General features: G+C 35.5%; 1 protein-coding gene and 2 pseudogenes across 2 annotated transcripts; all 3 read right to left on the reverse strand.

Moving 5' to 3' along the window:
- Nucleotides 1-617: 617 nt before the first annotated feature.
- Nucleotides 618-22,697, reverse strand: LOC120184303 (cytochrome P450 78A5-like). Of its 2 annotated transcripts, XM_039188805.1 has the most exons (3): nt 22,676-22,697; nt 1,335-2,325; nt 618-1,252 (listed from the first exon to the last, which is right to left on the reverse strand). In XM_039188805.1, exons 2-3 carry the CDS (start codon nt 2,313-2,315, stop codon nt 641-643), a joined length of 1,593 nt encoding a protein of 530 aa, XP_039044736.1. In that variant the 5' UTR covers nt 2,316-2,325; nt 22,676-22,697; the 3' UTR covers nt 618-640. The 2 variants fall into 2 exon arrangements, with proteins under 2 accessions (XP_039044736.1, XP_039044735.1); XM_039188804.1 differs by lacking the exon at nt 22,676-22,697 and having other exon boundaries at nt 1,335-2,385.
- On the reverse strand, nt 15,303-19,929 carry LOC120184302 (annotated as a pseudogene).
- On the reverse strand, nt 20,793-24,483 carry LOC120184279 (annotated as a pseudogene).
- Nucleotides 24,484-25,005: the final 522 nt, after the last annotated feature.

Consider the following 25,005-nt stretch of genomic DNA (forward strand, 5'->3'; position numbering starts at 1 on the left):
ATGTATGTGTATTGTTAAATAATTTATGATGATTATAAGATAAAATATGTTAAAAAAATTAATTAACAATGAATACTTAAATGTCCTTACAAATATTTTGATCAAACTCAATATCTTTAGATATTATAACCATATTAGCTTGTACACTCATACATTGCAAATGTTAGTTGTATATAAAATTATTATTATATATTTTTTAAAATATACATGTGAGTTTCATGTAATTATAAATATTTCTCTAATTTTGCATGCTAAATTTGTAATACAAATTATAAATACACAACTACAGTTTACGTAAAGTTATATTTTAAAATAATGTAAATTTTAAAAATATAATTAATTATATAATTACAACAATTTACTATTAATTTATAATGATTATAACATAAATTGTCCTCTTAATAAAAAAAATTGAAAATGATTCTGAAGCTTGCCAATCATTGAAGTTGATGAAAACATAAAATAATATTACCAAAATAGAAAAGAAGTTATGAGAAAACATTGTACGAAGCCAAGTTCATCTACATCATCCAACTACAAACAAAATCCAAGCAGCATCTAATAGAAGATAATATAGAAAGAAACCCTAAATGGAAAGCAAACTCCAAACACCAAGCCATCATGCACAAGATGACAGTTTTCAACGAACCCTAGGTATTGCCTTGCAAACCAAAGGCTTCTTCATTTCCATGGACAGCTTCAAATGCTCAGTCAAGTCCACCGCCGCATCACCATCTTCACAGGCAACCCATTCGAAGCCTTGAAGTAACTGAACCAGCCATAGATGAACCGTCGCCAGACCCATGGCTTTGCCGGGACAAAGCCTACGACCGGACCCGAACGGTGCCAACCTAAGATCAGACCCCATGACACTCACTTCCTCTTCCATGAACCGCTCGGGGTTGAAGTTTGCCGGGTCCGGCCAGAGTTTCTCGTTATGAGTGATCGCCCACATGTTAACCATCGCCGTCGTTCCGGCAGGAACGAAGTGATCTCCGACGTGAACGTCGTGGATGGCGAGGCGAGCCCATGAAAGAAGTGGCCCCGGAGGGTGGACACGAAGAGTCTCCTTCACGATGGCTTGAATGTAAGGCAGGTTTTGAATGTCGGAATCGGAAACCTGGTTGGATTTTCCGACGACGGCATCGATCTCGGCCTGAGCTTTGGCTTGGATTTCTGGGTTCAAAACAAGCTCCGCTAAGATCCATTCCAGCAAGATTGCAACTGTATCAGTCCCCCTGAATATCATCTCCTGTGCACACAAAATCAAAAGCTTAAAACAAAGCAAAAACATTATATTCTTGAAGAAGATAGAATTAGTATCAATGGCTGACCCACAAAACAGCAATCATATCGGATTTGTTGAGCTTTTCATGTTTCTCCAAATCAAGCAATACATCAACAAAATCCGCTGCATTACTGCGATCATCATCTCCATAGCCGCCACTAACCCTTTTTAGTGCATGTTCTTCGATGATCTTACCGACGAAAACATTGACCCTCGAAACCAAATTCCTGCATCTTTTCCTCACGCCTTGCAGATCAAGCCAGCTAAGTAGAGGGAAATGGTCGCTCCAATTGAATATCCCCAACAACTCGTACCCTTCACTCACAAGCTCCTCGAGTTCTAGCCCTTCCAACTCATGGTTCTCGAAGTCGTATCTTTTGCCAAAGACAGTCGCCATTACAGTGTTCAACGACCCGAAATGGAGCACCTTCCTTATTAAAACCTCGCCTCTTGTCTCCATCGAACACTTTATCTCGTTCGCCATTTTGGCACCAATATCGCGCCTGAACCCTTCAAAGCCAGCGATTCTCTTGGGGCTGAATAAATGGTTGGCCGAGATTCGCCTCAGATTCCTCCAATAATCACCGTAAGGAGCGAACCCCATTGCTCTGTGAAACAAAAGCTCATAGGCTGACTCCTTCACCGGCCTATCGGCAAAGGCCGAGTTGTTGAGAATATCCCTCGCGGTCTCAGGGTCACTGGAAATGATGAACCGGGTGAACCCCACAGAGAAAGCCATCAGCTTCACTGCATTAAGGGTTTTCGCCAGTTCAGCCAGGGATCGATGAGGAGTGGAGCCGGTGAACACGGTGAGCAACCCGAGGAACGGGTAGCCAAGAGGACCGGGGACAGCGAAACTCGCCTTGGACCTGAACCGAGCCCATGCAATCCCACCGGGAGAACAAAACGCAATGATTCCAACCAGAAGAAAAGCCCAGAGAAACGCTTCGAAGCTCCACAATGGCGATCGAAACACCAGAAAACCAACCTCCACAGACATTTTGAACACTTCCTTTATAAAGGGCATTCAACGGAAACACACACGCAAGTGAAGACACAATCTTTCGGCTAAAAGAGACTATATAAGAACGTATTATAAGAAAGAAGGTTACTATGAGAATTGGAAGCTCAAGAGCAAAAGGGTCGACGAGAAATGATTAAATACAGAAGAACAATCGGCATTTAACCTAACCATGGTAAAAGAATCTTAACCTGGTTAAAGATGATTGCATTGCAGTAAAAATATATTTTGGGTTTTCGTCAGGACTTTAATGTGAAAACTGGGTTTATTGATTATAATAAATGGAATCTAATTGGGTATCGTATCAGTAATTTTGCCATTTATGATTGTATATATATATATATATTATTCCAAGCCAACCTACAATATGCTTTTGGCAGTAAAATCTGAAGCGACGTGCGTTTCTTTCGGTACGTAATCTGACAGAATAGTGTGATGATTGATCAGAAGATGGTGATAAGATGAAATCTTAGCCGTGTGATGATGATGCACGGCAACTAGTGTGTTGCAGGAGCCAGCAAGACCGTAGATTTTAATACATTTAATATACTAATAATATTAAGGGTAAATAACGTATTTAGTACTTAAACTATCAGTTTTAGTATCTAAACTTTTAATTTTTTTAAAACTATACTTAAAGTTTAGTTTCTGATTCATTTTAGTCCCAGCTTTGAAGCCTTTAGTTTTTGTTCTATTTTAGCCAAAACTTAACGTTAAGTTTTGAATAGATTGAAAGTTTAGGTACTAAAATAGACCAAAACTGATAATTTAGGTAATAAACGCGTTAAATTTTTAACGGTGAATACTAAAATGAAATGAAAATTATATATTAGGTATAATTTTAAAAAATGAATGCTTAGATACTATAATGGACCTAAACTGATAGTTTAGGTACCAAATGAGTAGTTTACCCTAATATTAAATTATAGAGTTGATTGTATTATACATATTCAAACTACAACTCATTTTAAATTGGTCTTTAAACGTTTGAAAATTATAATTTCATCTCAAAACTATGACTTATTCTATATTGATCCTAAATTTTTTGAATGTTATATATTCATTCCTAATCTATGATCCTAATTTTAAATTAGAACTCAAATTTTTAACCAATCCAATAACTAAACTTCCAATCTTCTCAATTACGGTATTGAATTTTATTTTCCACTTCAATAATGTCACCGTGCCATCCGTGGTTTAACGACGGAGTGATATAATTAAAACAAAGATCAAAATCCAATGCTATAATTGATAAAAAAATTAGGAGTTTAATTGTATAAACGAGTGAACATTCAAAGTTCAATGATATCTGGAATAGTTTTTCCTTTATTTATTTAGAGTAATTTGGACTGGCTTACCGTTTCCTACTGTCAAGAAACGGGTGCTAAAATCTTGGAAGATAATCCGATGATAATAGAGATATTTAATGCTTAAATTTTGTACTTGTTGATTTAATTGCTATTAGATTTCTCCACCTGTTACACTATGAGTACATTTAGATGGAATCTTAAGTTGATTTGACTTTAAATTGTTTTTTTAAATAATTATATTATTTAAATATAATTAATTAGTGAAATTAAAAGATATTATCACACATCCTGATAACACATCCATGTTTTTTTGAAAATAAGTTTATAAAATATTATTTTTCCCTGAAAAAACCGATTCAAAACCTTAATATTAATGTTGTATTTAATTTGCTAACTCAAATTATACATAGTTAATTAATATAATTACCTCTTTTGAGTTTTTTTTACAATTATAAAAAAGAATTGAAGTTGTTTTCTAAAAATTGTTAAATGAAAATTTTAGACACTCATTTTCATCCATGTGGCATTTGCATGTTAATTTACATGTTAATTATTTATAATATATGATGTATGAGTATTACATTACATATTATAAACAAATCATAATTTTTTTTGTTTCATTACATGATTGCAGACCTATGTATTCGACCCCTTTACAAAACAGCTAGCCCACACCAGCCATAACCCACACGTGACCAGAATTAACCCGAGCGGACAGAACCAAGCCAGCAACCTCGACCCGATTTCAGTGGAACCCTACCTGAACCAGCCTTCAAACAACCCTAATTTCTTCACGTTCAACGTCACTTCTCCAACAACCGAGTTCACCGTCGATTTTCTCAGCCTTTAATAAACGTGAGCCAAGGGGACTCATTCACAACCAACCAAGCAACAAGTATAAGAGTTTTAGCTCAAATAGGAATCAAAGATGTAGTCTAAAAATAACAAATCCTATATTATAAATAAGTGTAATCAACACCATTAGAAACACACGATTCGATATACAAGAAATATAAGAGCAAAGTTACACGAATATTCAGAGTAATCCAAGTAATATTTTGCAAAATTTTGAAGGCAACAAAGGTAAGAAACCTTACATTTTTTTCGATTGGTTGGCTTGTATGTGGGTGATGTTTATTTTTCTCATCGTTTTTGGTTCGAATAAAACCCAAAAAGGGTAATTGGCAGATGAATTTTAGGGGAAGATTTGAGGTTTTAAAACCTATATCTAGCCCCCGAGGCACCTTTTTTTTAATAAAAATCGCTTTGATTTTTGGAAACGAGTTTGAAAAAGCTTTTGAATTTAAAATTAAAAATAAATTTTGCCGTCGATGAACGGCGGAGGCAGCGTGTGGCCTAAAACTGGAAACAAGGGTCTCTCGGTTTGAATCATAGCAAATGAAGGGAAATAACAAATTTGAAACAATGTTGGCTTTTATGCAACCCATTTAACCGACCCGTGGAGCCAATCGACCCGACCCGTTTCAAGCTAGATCTGCGTGTTTTGCTTTAAAGAGGGGTAAATCGTGTTTTTGGTCCCTCCGGTTTTACAAACTTTTATTTTAACCCCAAATTTGATTTTAAACTAGAATTCCTTTTCAAATTGACCCCAAATTTAATTTCTTTTTCATTTTAGTCCCCTTATTAGTATATATATATCTAATTATCTTTTATTATTTATTTATTATTATTTTTCCTTTTTGGGTTTATTATTATTATTATTATTATTATTACTTTCTTTGTTTTTTTTATTATTATTTTTGTTTTGTTTTATTCTTATTTCTTTTTATTTAATCATTTTATCCTTTGTTTTATTTTAGTTTTATGCTGTTTTATTTTTATTTTTTATTACTTTGTTTCGTTTTTTATTTATGTTATCATTTTATTTATTATGTTTATTGTTTTTATTTTTACTTATTATTATTTTTCCTTTTTTCCTTGTTTTGGTTTATTATTTTCACATTTACACACTTTCTGTCCTAATTTGACTATGTATTTCACTACAAATCTAACGTTTTTATCTTTTAAGGGTATTTCAATCAATCAAAGGTAAGTAATTTGGATCGTTATTTTAATTTTTAATTTAAACTTTCAACTTTATTAATTAAAGACAAATGGAAATTACGTAGTACCGAAAGGGAAGTTCAAGGGTGTTAACCATTCCTTGACTGTAATCGACTTCCGAATCCGACACATCTTTGGTAAGGCGCAGATCAGGTAAGAAATAAGGTATCCAATCAACCCATTTGCTTTAAAATAAATGATCGGTGGCGACTCTAATTCTTTTAATCCAAGTCGAAGCCCAATTTCGGGCTCAACCGAAAGACGATTTCGAATGCTTGGCAACTCCGCTGGGGACACATGTAAGTGAGTCAGGCTAAAGTAATTTCCAGTTATCTTTTTAATGAAAAGGTAAGCTTAAATTTTAAGGTAACATTTCGATCCTTATTGCTTACTTTTGATTATATTATCGAGTAAATAGTTGTACTGACCGTTTTTTAATGATTTCAGCCTTTAAAGATTTTTCCTATGAGGCTCTAAACCTGAGCTCTAAACTGTTTTTAAATGGGAGTGAAAGCGATGCTCTCGTGAGAATTTATTCTCCGTATGAGCCTGCAAGTAACCTTCGGGATTCATATACCTTACGCTTTCGTGTGAATTTATTCTTCATATGGGCATAAGGGAATGTATCCTCTCGAGTTTAACTTAGTCCACATAAGCTTGTAATGGACTTAGGACTAAGGATCTGGAAAACCCAAGGGGACACCAGCAAGGAGAACTCGGGTACCTTTTTAGAACCTAAACCGGGAGATTATAGGGAATTAGAACCCACCCCAAAACCTCATTTCAAACCCTAGGTTGTTTTGATATTATTTCCTGCTTTATTTAATGTTCAAAGCATGTGAACTAGAAATTTATGCGGTTAGGACTTGTTTAAAATCAACTTGTGGGATAAAGATCATGTCCGGGTAGAAATAATAAGCATGTGGGATAGGACTTTTATTTTCATGTTTGTTTTTTATCTTTACCTCACTAACTCTTTTCATTTTTGTTCTCTTTTATTTATTTTTCATCTTTTGCATCATTCATTCAAAAGGGGTGTTGATCCACAAAAAATGTGTTCGTTAAACATAAATAATTTGTATTAATGGACAAAGGGGTTATAATACAAGAGGTGAAAAGCAAAAAGTCTGGTTCAAAATGGTCTGAGATTTACACTGTGCACATCAAAAGTCGACTTTTTTGAGCTGGCAAAGGTTGTAGGGGCAAGACGAGAAAAATTGACTTAGAGAGTCCCTTCAAAGACAACAAGCCATTTTTGACAAAATCAATAAATAAGGGTTCCTATCGATAGAGGGTTCTAATGACGCTTTCGTTAGGAACAGACTCAGCAGAGAGTGAAAGCCGAAGATGCAGTCATTCGATATTTTTTGGGGCAAACAGCTCGTCCTTTGCACAGTTTAGCCAGAGAAACTGGAACAATTCGACAAGGCATTCAACCACCGATAGAAAAAGGATGAAGATAAATCAATCAGTTTGAAGTTGTTCGGGGTCTATACCTTTAAAATATTTTATGTCTACTAAGACGTAACACTTTTTGTTCGAAATAAGGATTATTTATAATAACAAACACATTTTTTGGATCAATGCCTCGAACATTGCATGCATCATGCATTTAGATAGATTTTACATTTTGTTACTTTTTTTTTGCATTCACTAACGGAAGAATGTCTCATCAAAATGAACAAATACTGGATACACCACCTCAAGCTCAGGACACACCCCATCCGCATAACACCCTCTTGAAAAAGAAGACAAGATAAACCAGAGCAGTCGAAGTACTCTGAATACATCGCAAAGAGCCAAAATTCCTTGGTCGATCAAATTATGGCCAAGGGGTAACTATACCACCTACCCCGCAAGTGGTTGTCTCACCTGAAATCTTACTGGAACTTCAAGGGGACTCATCTGCTTCAAAAGCGAAGCCCTCGTCCGCTGTATTTAACCCTGAGAACAATACGGGTTATTACCATATATCGGATTCGGGCGAAGGGGATAAATCAAAGAAGATGAATGAGAAAATCAAGCAATTGGATGACCAAATGAAGGTAGTTAAAGGAGACCATGACTACTATGGAGTCGATACCACGGAACTTAGCCTAGTCCCAGACTTGGTTCTTCTTCCAAAATTTAAGTCCCCGAAATTCGAGAAGTTCAATGTAAACAGTTTCTTATCCGCTCATATCACCATGTTCTGCCGAAAGATGACAAGCATGGAGGAAACGACAAACTCCTGATCCACTACTTCCAGGATCTGTCGGGCTCACACATCCGGTGGTACAACCAGCTAAGCCGATCCCATATCAAGACTTGGAAGGACTTGGCCAAATCATTTCTGGAACAATACAAACATGTCAATGATATGAGACCAAATCGAGTTATGCTACAAAGCATGGAAAAGAAGCATAACGAGAGTTTCAGGCAATACACAGAAAAATGGATGTATTTGGTTATACAAGTTCATCTGCCCTTGGATGAGAAAGAAACCCATAAGCTTTTTGTACAAACCCTGAAGGCTCTATACTTCAGACACCTGGTTGCAATCACATCAAGAAGCTTCTCAGACTTAGTTATTGCCAGAGAGATGATCGAGTCGACATAAAACAAGGCAAGATTAAGGATGCGGAAGCCAGTAAGAAACCTCTTATGAGAGAGAGAGATGGAGAATTTAACAACATCCACCACATCAATAAAGGTGTTACAATATTCAGTCCAAAATCAACTGTAGCTGTACCGTCATGTACTTCTAAACAAGATTTCAGAGAACTTCGGAAGGAAATGGAACATTTCGACCCTATTCTCATGACCTACAAAGAGATTTACTGGTAACTTCTTGACACCCACGTAGTGTCACCATATCCGGTGGAACCTATGAAGCCCACATACCCCAAGTGGTATGATGAGAATGCTCATTGTGAATATCACGGCGGTGTCCCAGGGCACACCATTGAGAACTGTTACGCATTCAAAAGAATCGTACACAAGATGCGTAACCAGAACTTGATCGACTTCAAGGGGGCATTCAAGTGAGGAAGATCATTTCATCATTTGAGGCATTTTGTTTGATTTTTTTTCATATTTCCTCAAGTTTTTTGTAAAGACATTTGAATTAATTTATGTTACTTTAAAGATGACGAGCAACGAATCAAATTTGCAAACTTGCAATTCTTTGAATATCAGTTATATTAAAAAACTTTGTAAATGATTCAGAGTTACAGATCTTTGACACAGTAACAAAATAGGTACTTTACCCCGAAAGGCCCGAACACCATACATTTCCCTTACAAGAACTAATATAGCCTTCTCATCTTATAAAAGAATAAAAAGAAGCTTGACATTTAGATGTGCATATGTGCGGATAACATGGGGCATCTTTTGCATATGACATTTCTATACTTTTTGTTTAAGACGTTCAGTGATGATAATGATCTTCACAGATGGAATAGTCGAGTATGTGAATCTAGTCTAGGTCAATTGCTTAGAAATTGAATTCTAAATATGATTTTTTTACTTTCAACAAACACTTAGACTATAACAGGTTCTTCTTGACAAACTTAAGAAATTGGATCCGTATACCCAGATTATAATATTGCATATATACAATAAAGCTTGAGTTGTCCCTTTAAAGCAATTGGTTAAACGCCCCGGCTTTATGGATAAGATTCAGCTAAGCCTGATAAATGTGATTATAATGTCTATACAATAAAGCTTGAGTTGTCCCTCTAGAGCAATTGGTTAAACGCCTCGGCTTTATGGATAATATTCAGCTAGCCTTATAAAAGTGATTATAATACAATGATATTAAGCTGTCCCTCTAGAGCAATTGGTTAAATGCCCTGGGTTTATGGATTTAGCTAACAGACAATGGCAAATTTAAATAAGGAGTTTTGGTAAAAATGAACTAAGGGAGTTAAGGAACACCTGTTATAATCAAATTCACACGAGCACTCAAAATTTCATTTTTAGACCGATATTTATGCAGTACCTTTGTTAGAGGAGCTTACAAAGCTTGAACAAATGAAAGATTTCAGAGGACCGAAATAGAAGGTCTAGTAATTGATCATTCTAGTTGCATCATTTTGTCCGCATCCAATTAAAATGCCAAGCCAAATAAAAAAACATATTGCAATAACAACAAAAATGACATTTGTTTATGGCTGAAACCTTAGGTCAACCTAAAGCGAACTCATCCACTTGAATATTTGTCAAAGAGCTATAACTCTGAAAGCATTAAAAAAGCTATTGATTACTTTGATATTTCAGTGTGCTTTCCCGTGAAGAGGAGTCATCTAAAAATCATATCACTTGGTTCACACCCACTCAAAGGAACCATCTGAAGAATTATGATCGGCTTAGACCCGTTAAGGGAAGCCATTTTTTAAAAAAACTATCGGCAACATAACTTAAGTCGAGAAGGGTTATCTATCTGTCAACAAAGACCTTCAAGATCGATTAAACTTAGCTCAAAGGCACATGATTTGCGGTAGAGCTAAAGGCTAGAAGGGTTATCTTCCAACCAAAGACCTTCGAGTTCGACTACGCTCAGCTCCAAGACACATCATTTGCAACATAGCTCAAGGCAAGAAGGGTTATTTGCCAACAAAAGACTTCGAGTTCGACTACGTTCTGCTCCAAGGCACATCATTTGCAACATAACTCAAGGCAAGAAGGGCTATTTGCCAAGAAAAGGCCTTCGAGTTCGACTACGCTCAGCTCCAAGGCACATCATTTACAACATAACTCAAGGCTAGAAGGGTTATCTGTCAACAAAGACCTTCAAGTTCGATTACACTCAGCTCAAAGACACATCATTTGCGGCATAACTCAAGGCTAGAAGGGTTACCTACCAACAAAAGACCTTTGAGTTCGATTACACTCAGCTAAAGGGCACATCATTTGCAACATAACTCAAGGCTATAAAGGCTATCTACCAAATACCTTTGAGTTCAATTACACTCAACTCAAAGGCACATCATTTACAGCATAGCTCAAGGCAAGAAGGGCTATTTGTCAATAAAATTTTCGAGTTCAATTCCATTAAGCTCGATGACACATCAATCACACTACTTTTCGGTGGAGGAGCCGAGGTTTTCAAGTCGAGAAAATAACCTGGGTTAGCTGTGCCTTAGTGACAAGAAATTGTTTTATGACAGTATAACTTAAGTCGAGAAAAGCTATCTGTCAACGAAGATCTTTCGAGTTCGATTTCATTCAACTCGAGGGCCTATCAACCACAGGGTGAAATCAAAGAATTACTTTCCAGTTGTATTTTTAAACCAAGGTCTTTAAACTGAGAAGAAGACCGAATGGCAACGAGAAGCTACATTTCGATTCAAATTCCGAACTACGAGTTCAATCTGATATCATTTCAAGATGGACTCGACTTCACGACGGAGGAGCCACCCAGAACTCAATTCGACAAGGAGTTATCCTTAATTGAACTATCAGATTCAATTGTCAACTCCACAGAATGAAAATTTGTGTCTTTTTATCTTTGTCCTATTTTTTGTTCCATGAAAAATGACAAAGAAAGGCAGTTGTAGACACTCATTTTCGTCCATGTGGCATTTACATGCTAATTTACATGTTAATTATTTATAATATATGGTGTATGGGTATTACATTACATATTATAAGCATATCAAAATTTATTTATTTATTTTTTTGTTTCATTACATGATTGCAGGCCTAAGCATTCGCCCCTTTACAAAACAGTTAGCCCACACCAACCATAACCCACACGTGACTAGAATCAGCCCGTGCGGACCAAACCAAGCCATCAACCTCGACCTGATTTCAGTAGAACCCTACCCGAACCAGCATTCAAACAACCCTAATCTCTTCACTCTCCTTTGGCGCCGCAAGCACCCCAACATCTTGTTCAACGCCACTTCTTCAACAACCGAGTTTACCGTTGATTTTCTCGGCCTTCAATAAATGTGAGCCAAGGGGACTCGTTCACAACCAACCAAGCAACAAGTATAAGAGTTTTAGTTCAAATAGGAATCAAAGATGTAATCTAAAAATAACAAATCTTAGATTATAAATAAATGTAATCAATACCATTTAGAACACAAAATTCGATATACAAGAAATATACGAGCAAAGTTACATGAATATTCAGAGCAATCCAAGCAATTTTTTGCAAAATTTCGAAAGCAACAAAGGTAAAAAAACCTTACCTTTTTCGATTGGTTGGCTTGCATGTGGGTGATGTTTATTTTTCTCGCTGTTTTTGGTTCGAATAAAACCCAAAAAGGGTTCTTGGCCAATGAACTTTAGGGGAAGATTTGAGGTTTTAAAACCCAAATCTAACTCTCGGGACACCTTTTTTATATATATAAAAATCGCTTTGATTTTTTGAAACTAGTTTGAAAAAGCTTTCGAATTTAAAAATAAAAATAAAAATAAATTTTGTCGTCGATGAACGGCAGAGACGGCGTGTGGCCTATAACTGGAAACATGGGGTCTCTCGGTTTGAAGCATAGCAAATGAAGGGAAATATAAAATTTGAAACAATGTTGGCTTTTATACAACCCATTTAACCGACCCATGGAGCCAATCAACCCGACCCGTTTCAGGCTAGATCCACGTGTAAAGAGGGGTAAATCATGCTTTTGGTCCCTTCGATTTTACAAACTTTTATTTTAACCCCAAATTTAATTTCTTTTTCGTTTTAGCCCTTTATTAGTATATATATATCTAATTATCTTTTATTATTTATTATTATTTTTTATTATTTTTCCTTTTCGTGTTTTTTTATTATTATTACTTTCTTTGTATTTTATTCTATTATATTTTTTTATTTTATTTATTTTATTATTATATTAGTTTTGTTTTATTCTTATTTATTTTTATTTAATTTCATTTTCCTTTGTTTTATTTTCGTTTTATGTTGTTTTATCTCTATTTTTTATTATTTTGTTTCATTTTTATTTATGTTATCCTTTTATTTATTATGTTTATTATTTTTATTTTTACTTATTATTATTTTTTCCTTGTTCTAGTTTATTATTTTCACATTTACACACTTTCTGTTTTAATTTGACTATGTATTTCACTACAAATCTAACGTTTTTATCTTTTAAGGGTATTTCAATCAATCAAATGTAAGTAATTTGGATCGTTATTTTACTTTTTAATTTAAACTTTCAACTTTCTTAATTAAAGACAACTGAAAATTACGTAGTACCGAAAGGGCATTTCAAGGGTGCTAACCCTTCATTGACTGTAACTAACTTTCGAATCCGACACATCTTTGGTAAAGCGCAAATCATGTAAGAAATAAGGTATCCGATCAACCCATTTGCTTTAAAATAAATGATCGGTGGCGACTCCAATTCTTTTAATCTAAGTCGAAGCCCAATTCTAGACCTAACCGAAAGACAGTTCCGACAAAAATTAAACAACTTTAAACACATTAATAAAATCTTTCATAATTTTAAATTAATAAAGAAATATATATTTCTTAACCACCTACATTTTCATCATGATTTTAAATTAGTCTTGATAAATTTTCCTTTTCAAATCCCACCCACATAGATATACCAATTTTGGTATACATTAAAGATTGAACAAAACTAATTTGAATTTTTTTTTAATATAATTCGTTTAGTATATTTTTCACATCCTTCTTATATTATTATTGTTTATCATATTTAATGTCAAAAGTTTTTCACATAAATAATTAGCTGACCCTTATTCTTATATGTAAGAGGGTAAGGAGGAGGTAAGATAGTAGGCTGCCCCCAACACCAGGTTGAGAACAACTTCCGTGGGAGACCTCCAAATTATGAAATACCCTTCGTGAGACTTGATCCCGCGACCTCAAGATTAAGAACCTTGTGCTATACCAACTGAGCTGGATGGTCATAAATATGTATTTTCATATTTGTTTTAATTTCTGATTAAATGTTTATCATTATCTTCTATAATTAAAGAAAAGGTAAACTATGTGTTTAGTATCTAAATTATATTTTAATCTATTTTAATACTTTAACTTTTAATTTTTTTTCAAAATCATACATAAAATTTAGTTTTTGTTTTATTTTTGTACTCCATAATCAAAAATTTTGTTTTGTTTCATTATAGTAACCCATTCAAAATTTAACGTTAAGATTTGAAAATTTTAAAAGATTTGAAAATTTTAAAAGTTTGGGTACTAAAATGAACCAAACTGATAGTTTAAATATTAAATACGTTAAATTTTTAACGAAAAAATACTAAATTAAAATAAAAATTAAATGTTAAGTATAATTTTAAAAAAAATAAAAATTTAAATACTAAAATAGATAAGACTATTAGTTTAAATAATTTAAAGCCCTTACAAGTTATTCTTCAAGCAACAACAATGGCGGAAACTAGCTAACCAGAGAGATACATCGTTACAAACAGCCGAAACTCGCAAAAAGTTAGCCCTGTTAAGACCTGAAGAAAGCTTTACCAGCATGTTCATGGATCTGCATCTAAAAAACTAACTCTCTCTGCTTCAACTCAGGTATCGGAATACAGAACTCGGGTTAACGTTACATAAAAAGATTAATAACTCCGTCCCGAGCGCGTAGGTTGGAGAAAGCTCTTCCCTTCTAGTTCGAAGGGTCTCCATCATCAACTTCCAGATTTGAAGTCCTCGGAAGGGATACAAGAATTCCATAAACACCGAGCTTAAAAACAAAACCCCAAAAATAGTATTACTCACGGGTTGTTTTTCCACTTCCAGTTTCACCAACAATGATCAAGACATCATGTTTTTGAACCTCTTCAACAAGTCTTCTCTCAACCACAACAAGAAGGAACAACCTTTGTTTAAATAGAAAATCATAAACGTGATAATGATTTAATCTAAGGATTAGCAGTCTAACAAACCCCAGGCAATAGGAAGCGATATCCGGTGCTTCAAAATCTTTTCATTCCTGAAAATTCAAAGTAATTATGGGATTAAGAATGCAATTTTGGAAGAATAAAAACTAAATAAAAAAAAACAAAGAGTGAAGAATGGATCTGGAAAAGAAACAGGGTTGTTGTTGTTGTTGTTTCTGTTGTTCTTAAAGGAGATGCTGCCGTTGGGTACTTGGGATTCCTCCATTGATGGCATCTTTGCTGTAAGAGAAACAAACTCGAAACTCAAAGCCCTTTTCTACTTGGAACAGAGATGATTGGAACGACGCCGTTTGTTGTTATTTAAAAGATGTTTGACGCCTTTGTTTTACCGACCAGTAGAGACTTGAAGATAATAATTTACACAAATTTAATATTAAAAAAACAATTATAAGGTTATCGATGGTTCGATGTTAGAAAATAATAAAAGCCTAAAGAGAAAATTATATTTTTTTCATATTTTTATTATAATTTAAATTAATATGTTTTATATATTATAATATTAAAAACTTAAATGTGATATATATGTTAATCTATAAGATTATATCTAAGATAATCATTTACTTTTACAAAATATATTTTGATAACAATATTAAATAATTGAATCTTAAATCTTTTATAAACATTTCTCATAATATCTTTTCATCATAAGTTTTTAAAATAATGTTAAACTTCTATAATTTTTATATTCATATTTCTATATTTTCATTACAAATCGTATTTAAAAATATTTTATACTCATATCCGACACACTCAAATTCTAAAAATAATGTTAAACTTCTATAATTATTACATTTAGCTCCTCTAAAGATTGAACCATAACCATAAACACAGCATTCAATTTTCTAAAAAGTTCTCGTCCGACACAATAGGAATCGAAATCGGAGATGATAGAGTTAAATATACTCATATCCGACACGCACATTCGAATTCTGCATAAATGGCAGTGCATGAATACATCATCAGCCAGCGAAACTCATTCTCAAGCAGCTTCATAATTTTATGAAGAATGTGAATGAATAACAAGGTTCCTGCATTGATCCGATGGCATCGGAATCAGTTAGCTCGTCAAAGTTATCACCACCATCGCCATAGATACTCTCTGAGAAGTGAGAAGGAAATCGTGTATTTAAACCGGCCAAAACAACCATCAAAAGTAAGATGGTATGTTAATTACTACACTTCCTGCAGATGCCTGGTTGGCTGCTCGATTACTTCCAAAGTTCTTTCGGTTCGACTCCCTTGCAATTCTTGATCCGAACTAACCAACCAAATCGAAAGATCTTTAAATCAAGCTATAAGAAACGTATCGTTTTGAATATCAAGCAACTAGTCAAAGAAGGCATAGGCACAAACATGATAAAACTCATTTATTAACCAGTTTTTGTGCAAACTATATATGATTAGCAAATCCCTGTAAATAGTTTTATCTTTTAACAAGAAGAACCATATCGAGTTCTCGTAAAGTTGAATATTATAGAACATAAAATAACCCGAAAAAAGGAAAATCATAAGCAAAAGAAAAAACACGGACCTGAATTGCTCGTTTGGGAAGAATCGCGGCATTATGTAAACCAAGCATGTGTGCTACCTAAAACAAGATTAAAGAAACAGTATTGTGTTTGAGCAGTTTTAACCCCAAAACTAAAATTCCAAGGTACAAAAACAATTTAACATGAATGTGATCGCTAATACCGACAAAAGTAAAAAAAAAAAAAACCAATCGACTACTACAGAAGAAATGCTTTCGGTGGACCAAATTAGAAAAGTTGATATGCTGACCTCTCTCAGAATCTTCTTATCACCTTTTCCACTTGGCTGATCAAGATCAGCAATCTCCCAAAGAGGAATATCCAAAAGTGTCCTAATAACGTCTTCATCTAAGAAAGGAAATCTTGCCTAAGAAAGAACACGATAAAGAGTTCAGATGGAATGCAACAGTCGGCAGGAAGACTAAGAGAATAAGGCTATTAGCAGTACCTCCTTTCCGCTATCAGCTATACATCTATCATCTCTTCCTAAATTTCGTTTCCAAATTCTCTGCATGTCCAGTTTCATTTCCTCATGTAGCCCGAGCCAACTATTTACAGAGAATAAAGTAATTTCCCTTCATATAAGGACATTATGTTTAAAGACGACATGTTTTTAATCCAACAGAAACAGACCTTTCATGCCTATACTTCGTTTTGTGCCGACCATATCCAGCACATTGCTCATCTGCACCAGAGCCAACAAGCAAAATTCTGGCCCTCGATGTGTACTTAACATGTTTATCTTCACCAATCCCGTGATTACACTCTTCACATGTCCAACCTTCTCCACAAGCAGCAAGCCACAAGGCTATTCCTATATTCAGGTCCTGAAAGTTAAAATGCAAAATGGGGTTTAACCAGTTAGGTAAATTATTACCAAGCGATATATATACATGATATAAGTACCTAAGTAGCTAGTTCAGAATGTTTAAAAGTATATTGTATTCCATTTTCACTGAAAGTGCAACACTTTTTTTTAGTATTGAACAAAGAAGAATGCTAGATAGTCAAGTACTTCGGTGGAAGCTAGAAGTCAATAGGATCATGGAATAAACAAGTACCATGTACGTATTTGCAGGATTAATGAGTGATAAGACACGCTTTGTTTCCCAAGTCAACTTTGATAAATCAGCATCGATATGAACAAGTCTCCACCTGTATTCTCAACAGATATGCATTTCAATAAGCAACAAAATTAAAATAGTGTTGCTTAGATAAAACATCATATTTTTTACTTTCAAGGAAGCTAAACATTGAACCTTCTTAAGGGTGCAATCCTTCTAAGCTCCTTAACTCCTGCTTCTGCGCTGATTCTGTCGGGAGCAGATTCACCATCAAAGCTCACATTAAGGAGATCAATCTCATCTACCAAGAGATATCAGAATACACAAAAGCGTCAGAAAAATGTCCAACTGAAATACTTCAGTTTAGCTTAAAGAAAATAATGTTTTTTAATAGTAAAAGAATTGGCATTTCACCTCCAAAAGAAAGAGGTGGTTTACATCCCATAATATATTGCTTTTAAACTGCTTCAAACCTCTTGTGTTTAACAAAGGTGAAGGGGTAAAAGAGTATCTAAGACCAGAATTGTGAATAACTTCACCTTGAATGTCACACTCAAAGGTCCACATCAAAACCAACCGCAATTGTACATTGTACATGAAAGACCACTAAGTTGTTTTGCATCATTAAAATTCACTCATATAAGAAATATGATTAAATTAGAACAAAATGATAATAGTTTTCTATCCATTGAATAACAGATATATGGACAGCTAGAGTTCTGGTTCGAAAGAAGGCACATTGATGAGTTCCCAATAAATTTTACAGTTTCAAACAAGTTAATTTGCAAGAAATAAATACATGCATAGATAAAAGAAGATAGATAGCAATACTTACAATTAGGATCTAGGCATTGATCCAATAATACAGAAATAATCATAGAATCCAATCCACCAGAAAAGAGAACAGCCACGGGAACAGTTCCTTTTTGGGCCTATACATCCATTTAAGCAAAACCAATTTAACAAATATGAAAATCAATTACTATTCTAACCATTAAGATAAATATTCAAGATTTATCAAATCAAACTACACTCCTGATGTGAGCAACAGCCCAGCTGTTTAGTGTTAAATTGAACTTTTATCCATAAAGAAATGAAGAACTTAAACCAACATATCTTTAGCAAACGTAATTCAGCTCAATCAATTAGACCTGATAAATATTATGAAGTGATATGCGCCGCATCATTGATTCCCTCAAAGCTGTCAGCACATTCTGCACAAAAACTGAAACTGAAGCATGAATAGGCCCTATTCAATAAAAAATAAAGGATCAGTGATAACAAATCATCATGAATTTTAAATCAATAAACCAAATAAGAAAACTCATTCGGGAAATAAAAAAAAGGAACAAGACCACAAAACCATACTGCCTAATAGTTGCAAACTACCTGAAGAAGCTGAATTGACGTCAAGTTCAGCACTTAGAGTCCTAGAACGGACCAAATTCAACTGTGCAGGTTCAGGTTTGACTGAAACTCTTTCCCATTCAATCAGTTCTTTCAGCATAACATTTGTCCAGTCATGTTTCTTGATATCACCAAGAAATCTCCTATCTGATTTTGTAGCATCTACTGACATGCTATATATCCCACACGAAAGCTCTTCCCAAAAATTGATGCCATTGGTTCCATTTTCAACTTCAAAATCTGCAACAGGGTGACATTGTTTGATACACAAGCTGTGAAATAACATTCATAAATGCATAGTCTATAATAGTTCAAAAGTCAAGCCTCGTGGTATCATAGTTAGATTTGATCAATGGGACAACAGTGAATCAATTACATACCTGAATCTTGTAGGCTCGAAGAAGTCGGTGACACAGACGAAAGCAGAAAATGAGGATCATCCACAGTTGGCCAGTGAACAAGAAGGCTGCGCCTACCAAATGCATCTCGACCAAACCACAGGGTTTTTGAGCTTTCCTGGCAATGAAAAAGGAACAAAACCTTGGTAACAAATTGCCTGAAGAAAATGTCATTTCTCTACCAAATTAAACAATGACACAGTGACTTACCACTGGGGGTTACCTGCCAGTAAATGATAGCCCATGGTCCTTTTATAACTGAAAGAACATCAGGAACAAAACCTTTCCCTTGCCCATTAAAATCGCATGTTGCCTTATGTTCCTGAGAACAGCAGGAACAACAATTTCCCAGAGATTGCATAAGAATTTCAGTGTCATTGTTGTCACTCCAACCTCGATTCCCCCAAATATTTCACCTTTAACCATACAACAAGAAAAAAGAAGACTAAGCAATGGGATAATTCACTACCTTATAAAACAAAGAAGCATAAACCAAACTATTAAGACCGAAAAAAACCAACAATCAAATCAACACAAAGTAACGTACTTACCATTATAAACAAGAATATTCCCAAAAGAATCGACCAATGGCTGAATAATAGGAGATACTCCCCTTAACTGCAACGTAGCACCGAGAAAAACAAGTTCAGCAAAAGATCCATAAATGTTCGACCCATTGTCAAGCACGTGAGATTCCTCATGAACAGAAGAAACCCAAGAGTTAAAAGAATTTGAAGCGTCTGAATGAAGAAGAAGAAGCTTCTTGGAGCCCAAACAGTCGGGGCCTCGTCTTTGTAAAGTTGCTTTAAGATCATCTAATGAAAAAACCAGATGTATTTTAGAGGATGAAGAAACGGAATCCATTTTTAGAGCCGATAAGTCGAAGCGAATGCCGGAGACAAGTAAAGCAATTCCACACATCTTGTTATCCGGCGGCTCGCTCTGTCCACCCGGATTTCTCAGTTGTTTTGAGGGTTTTGACTTTTGAGTTTTGACCATGATAGGAAGCAGCATTTCAATAAATTTTTATTTATTTTATTCTTATTTTAAAAATATTTTGGATAAATTTTGAATTTAATACCTACATAATTAATTTTGTACCTTTTAATACCTAAACTTTCAATTTTTTCAAAACCATACCCAAAGTTAAACTTTTGTTTCATTTTAATACCTTCAAAATTTAACATCAAATTTTGAATTTTTTTCCGAAAGTTTAGATACTAAAACGAATCAAAACCGATAGTTTAGATATTAAAAACATTAAATTTTTAACAACGAGTTACTAAAATGAAATAAAAACTTTGAAAAAATTAACAGTTTATGTACTAAAACTGATAGTTTAGGTTAACTGCATTTATCCAAACATTTTTTTAGTGAGAATGATTTAAAGAATGGGTAAATTACATACACGATCATCCAACTATTAGTTAAGTTACATTTTAGTCAATCATACAGGTGGTAGTGATGTTGATCAGCCTGTTTGGAATTTACAGTCCAAGACATAAAGCTACAATCTTTGAGATTTACTTGCCAAAAAATATCATACAAAATCTGTACCAAGAGAGTAAAAGATATTGATACCATAAAGAAGGAAATAAATTATGGATCCATGAAAATAAACATGAAAGTTCCAATATCTCATAAGATTTGTTCATAGAAAGCTCAGGATTGCAAATAATGAACATATAATTTGCTAAACCTGCCTAGTTCAGCATTACAAAAGCAAGGGAACGGGAAAACATGCATAAAGGAAGTAACCATCTTAACCTTCCGGAGGAGGTCGAATTCGTTTTAACCAATGGACTCTTGCCTCATCGTTGGCCTGGTTGAGAGGCTATCGACGGTGCACATAACGACCACGTGCAGCAGTTCCACGAGATGGTCGTGCGGACCGTTTTCCCACAGCCTTGCAGTGAACACATCCTTGCTTGACCCTGTCGCAGCATCATGCAGGCCCAAGAGACAATATTAAGCCATTTCATGAGCGTAAAAACAAAGGCCAAGGCTTTCTTATCTGATATCAACTCAAGCAGCACAACCCAATAGCTGTAGACATCGACCTTCTAAGATAAAAGAGGTCATAGCATACTCTGGTGCAACATATCCGAATGTTCCCACACCAGTTGTTGTGTGGGTTTTGGAGGTACCCAAAAGCCTTGATAATCCGAAATCAGACAGATGAGCATTACAATCATATCCAACAATATGTTACTTTACTTGACGCCCGGTGCAGAACCTTTGGAGTGCATTGGTCATGCTGGTATGCGAGTGCATTGGTCATGCTGGTATGCGAGTGCATGAGCTATATCCAGAGCAATCTTGTGAATTAATCTTCCAATTCACGGCCCTTGCGGACCTTTCCTTTAAAAATTTTCTAAATACTCCTGAAATATAATGTATATGAGAAACATCTTTGTTTCACTAGCATGATACCCTATTAGAGTCACAAGATTAGGGTGACTCATCCATTTAAAGGTCTTACCTCAGCATGGAACTGCTGATCATCTTGGAACCTACTGGCAGCAAGCCTCTTTCTGCAACTAGGGTTTCCGGAGCTATTTCAGCCTTTTAAGTGGCACCAAAAACCTCCATTCCCGAGCATTTGCCAGCACTAAAGTCCCTTGCCTGGACAATTGTTTCATATGTCAATGGAACCCCAATGTCAACCAAAGTGGTTATTTCCCTGATTCGGAAACCAGTACCTGGAAGGTGGGACCCATTTCCTGGTATAAAAGAAAGGCAACTAGAACTACTAGAACTAAAATATGGCTGAGGCCAGATGTTATGGATGCAACCTCAATGGATCAAGACCTTGATTGTCAGTTGGTTTTCCAGAAGGAGAAGCTGCGCCACTCTCTGAACCTTCGGTGTTGATTGTCGTATTGCCAGGGCCTATAGATAGCGAGAATACATGGTATGAATGAAGGAAGGCTTTTATGGACACCGGCATAATTCTCTGCATAGCATTAAGTGGTAATGACCCAGACACCGGTGACTCATGTTCGAGAACCACCAGGTTGTTGCTTGCCAAGGAGAGATGTTTGAGGTACTTCAACTGATGAAGACCTTCGGGAATCAACCTCTAAGCTTGTTCCAACTTAGGTCAGAAAAACAAGAAACTTCAAGTCCTGAAGCTTTGGGGGATTATCCCAGTAATTTGATTCTTGGAGGCATCCAAATATCTAAGAATAAACAGATTGCACCAATTCCTAAAGGAATATGACCGGACATCGGTTCATGCTGACATTAGCAATCATCCCATGGAAACTGGTCCGGTGAGCTTGTTTCCACCAGCAAGAAATGCATAATTAATCTGGTCCTCCATTCTCATTGATGCAATTGGCAGCCTTGGGAGTGAACCAGAGAAGTTATTTCTGCCAAAATTATGAACTAACACAGCTTTCGAACCGGAAAATGGCAAAAATCATTGCAAGCTGTGTTTTATATTTAAAGAATGATAAATATGCATACGACAAATCACGGGTACGGAGCAGTTCATATCTCAAGGAGGAAAAGCCAGGGCATACACTGTGATTAAATCCGGGGATTGATCCAGAATGTGGTTTCCACTGATATTAAAGAGTGAAATACAAGGAACTGGAAGTTTAACATCAAGCTGCTCGGTTAAACTGTTCGAGCTCAAATCTAGATGCTGCAGTTTCTTGCATCCATTGAACACTCCAAATATTCCCACTGAAGTTGTTCTGAGATAAGTTCACGATTTCCAAATCTCACAACTGAGCCAATTCTTGCTAACTTCCCCAAGATTGCCGTCGGCACCCAAAGCATTCTAGCTTCGGAGGGTAGTTGTCATGGGAATTGAGCCTTGAAAACGATTATGCTCATCAGTTGTACCAAGTGGCAATCCAAATGACAGCTCTTCACTTGAACTCTGCTCAGTACATGATCAAAGAGATTAGGAAGGACAAGAATCAACAACCGAACACAATTTCCAAGCTCCGAGGGGATTAAACTGCTAAGTTTGTTTCTAGAAACATCGAGAATCTCGAGCTCATGCAGTTGGCCAAGCTCATTAGGAATAACACCACAACATGTTTGAAAACAACAAAAGAGCCTGTAACCGTCGACAATTCCCCAAGGTACCAGGAATCCTCCCAACAAGAAAATTCCCCGACAGATCAAAATACTCTAGATACCGACAATTACGTCCAAAATTCTCAAGAATCGACCCGTTATCTGATTATTAGACAAATAAGACCCTTCAACTTGTTAAAAAAAGCCACCAAAATAACCAGGCATGGACCCCTTCAGTATTCCAGCTAAATTCAAAACCTTCAAATCCACAAATCGGACAGAGATCCCGGGATGTGCCTTCTAGCTCATTTAACCCGAGAGATTCAAACCACAAATTTCTTAACCCCACAATTTCATCAGGCAACTCCCCAGTAAATGAGTTCCCTTCAAGAATCAGTTCTTCTAAGTTCTCTAAACCCAATATTTCTAAAGTAATTTTCACCACCAACATCATTAAAAGCAAGAGACAGAACTCTAAGCTCAGTTTCCCAACCAAAGGTGACAAGCTCCCACTAATTTCTCTTTGAGTATGCTCTTTCCTCAACCCAAACCATAAAATGGAAGTTGATGGAGATGACCTGAGACCTCGAATTGCATGAAACCCCAAACCAGGTGCAGTGATTTGGGTTCTCCGAAGAGTTACAGCTAGAAAGAACACCAGAAGGATCGGAAACAGAGCTTCTGAACTCCAACAGGATTGTTTTTCTCAGAAGCTAACGTCCCTGAAACAGAGAAAAGAGAGAAACAGAGAAACAACAGTGAAACATAACAAGATCAAAGTTTTACAGAACAGATAACATTCTATGTTTGGTTTTCTCGGTGAAAAACGAAGAAACCACAAAACGAAGGAGATAATATGGCGAGTCGTTTGAAAGAATGCGCCTCCTCGGAGGCTCGAGATTACTACTACTAACCTCGATATTTATAACGGCAGAAAAATGGTTGACTAATAATGCGTTGTTTTCTTGGGGAAGGAAATGGGTGACTACTGCTTCCATAATGCAAACCAGACAACATGGTTAAATCAGATTCATGTTGATATGGAATCAGCAAGGAAAAAGATTCAATCAGCAAGGAAAAAGATTCGGAAGTTCGGATTCAACTACAGGAAGCTTAATTGTATGAGTTAGAGACTCAGAACCCGTAATTTATTTTGGTTTTGGATTGTTATATGACAAAGCGTTAATTTTATTATCATAATTTTGAGTATGTTGAAAGCTCAAGAATTGCAAAGAGTCATGTACTTTTGCTTCATGTACTTCCTTTATCACGCTAAACACGAAGAAAGAATATCGATATCAACCACTTCTACTGCATATCGTATGTTAGACCCGTTAAAAGCGAACGATGATTTCGCCGGAATAAATCCGAATCTGCTACTCTTTTCACGAGCATTGTACATTTGATTTCCGATTTCCGATTTCCTGGTGTCTCCCGGAACTCTTCATCAGCTTCTGTTCCAGCATGATCTTGCTAACAGTGGCAGCCATCTCAGCCTTCTGTAACAACCATCTTTTTCATGGTCACTGCCTCTTTCTCAGCAACCTTTTGTCTCTCAATTGATATTCAAACCTGCAAGATAACATCAGAAATTTGGATATCCGATACAGTGGATCTTTAAAAATATATTTACTAATCAAACAAAATAATTCCTCTTGAACTTTGGTCGTCACCCGATGTTAATGCACCATGAAATTTGGATATCACAAAACTATCATTTTATTTGTCAAAGATTATAAAGGAAGTACGGAAAGGTTTATGTACTATTTTTCTTTAATGTGGCCATTCAATTCGGAAAATAAATATAATATAACTCTTTGATCAATGTTTTCGTTATTGAACGTTACATTGTTGTTGATGTGGTAGTTAACGATGTTGATGTGACAGTTCAAGGTGACAAATTAATGTGACGGATGATATGACAGATGAATTAAATTGATAACTCTAAAATGGAAGATGAACTATCACATCAGCATTGTAGATCGCCGCGTTAGTACCGTAAACTGACACGC

This window comes from Hibiscus syriacus, unplaced genomic scaffold (assembly GCF_006381635.1).
Source record: "Hibiscus syriacus cultivar Baekdansim isolate YM2019G1 unplaced genomic scaffold, ASM638163v2 tig00112864_pilon, whole genome shotgun sequence".
NCBI classification, from domain to species: Eukaryota; Viridiplantae; Streptophyta; class Magnoliopsida; order Malvales; family Malvaceae; genus Hibiscus; species Hibiscus syriacus.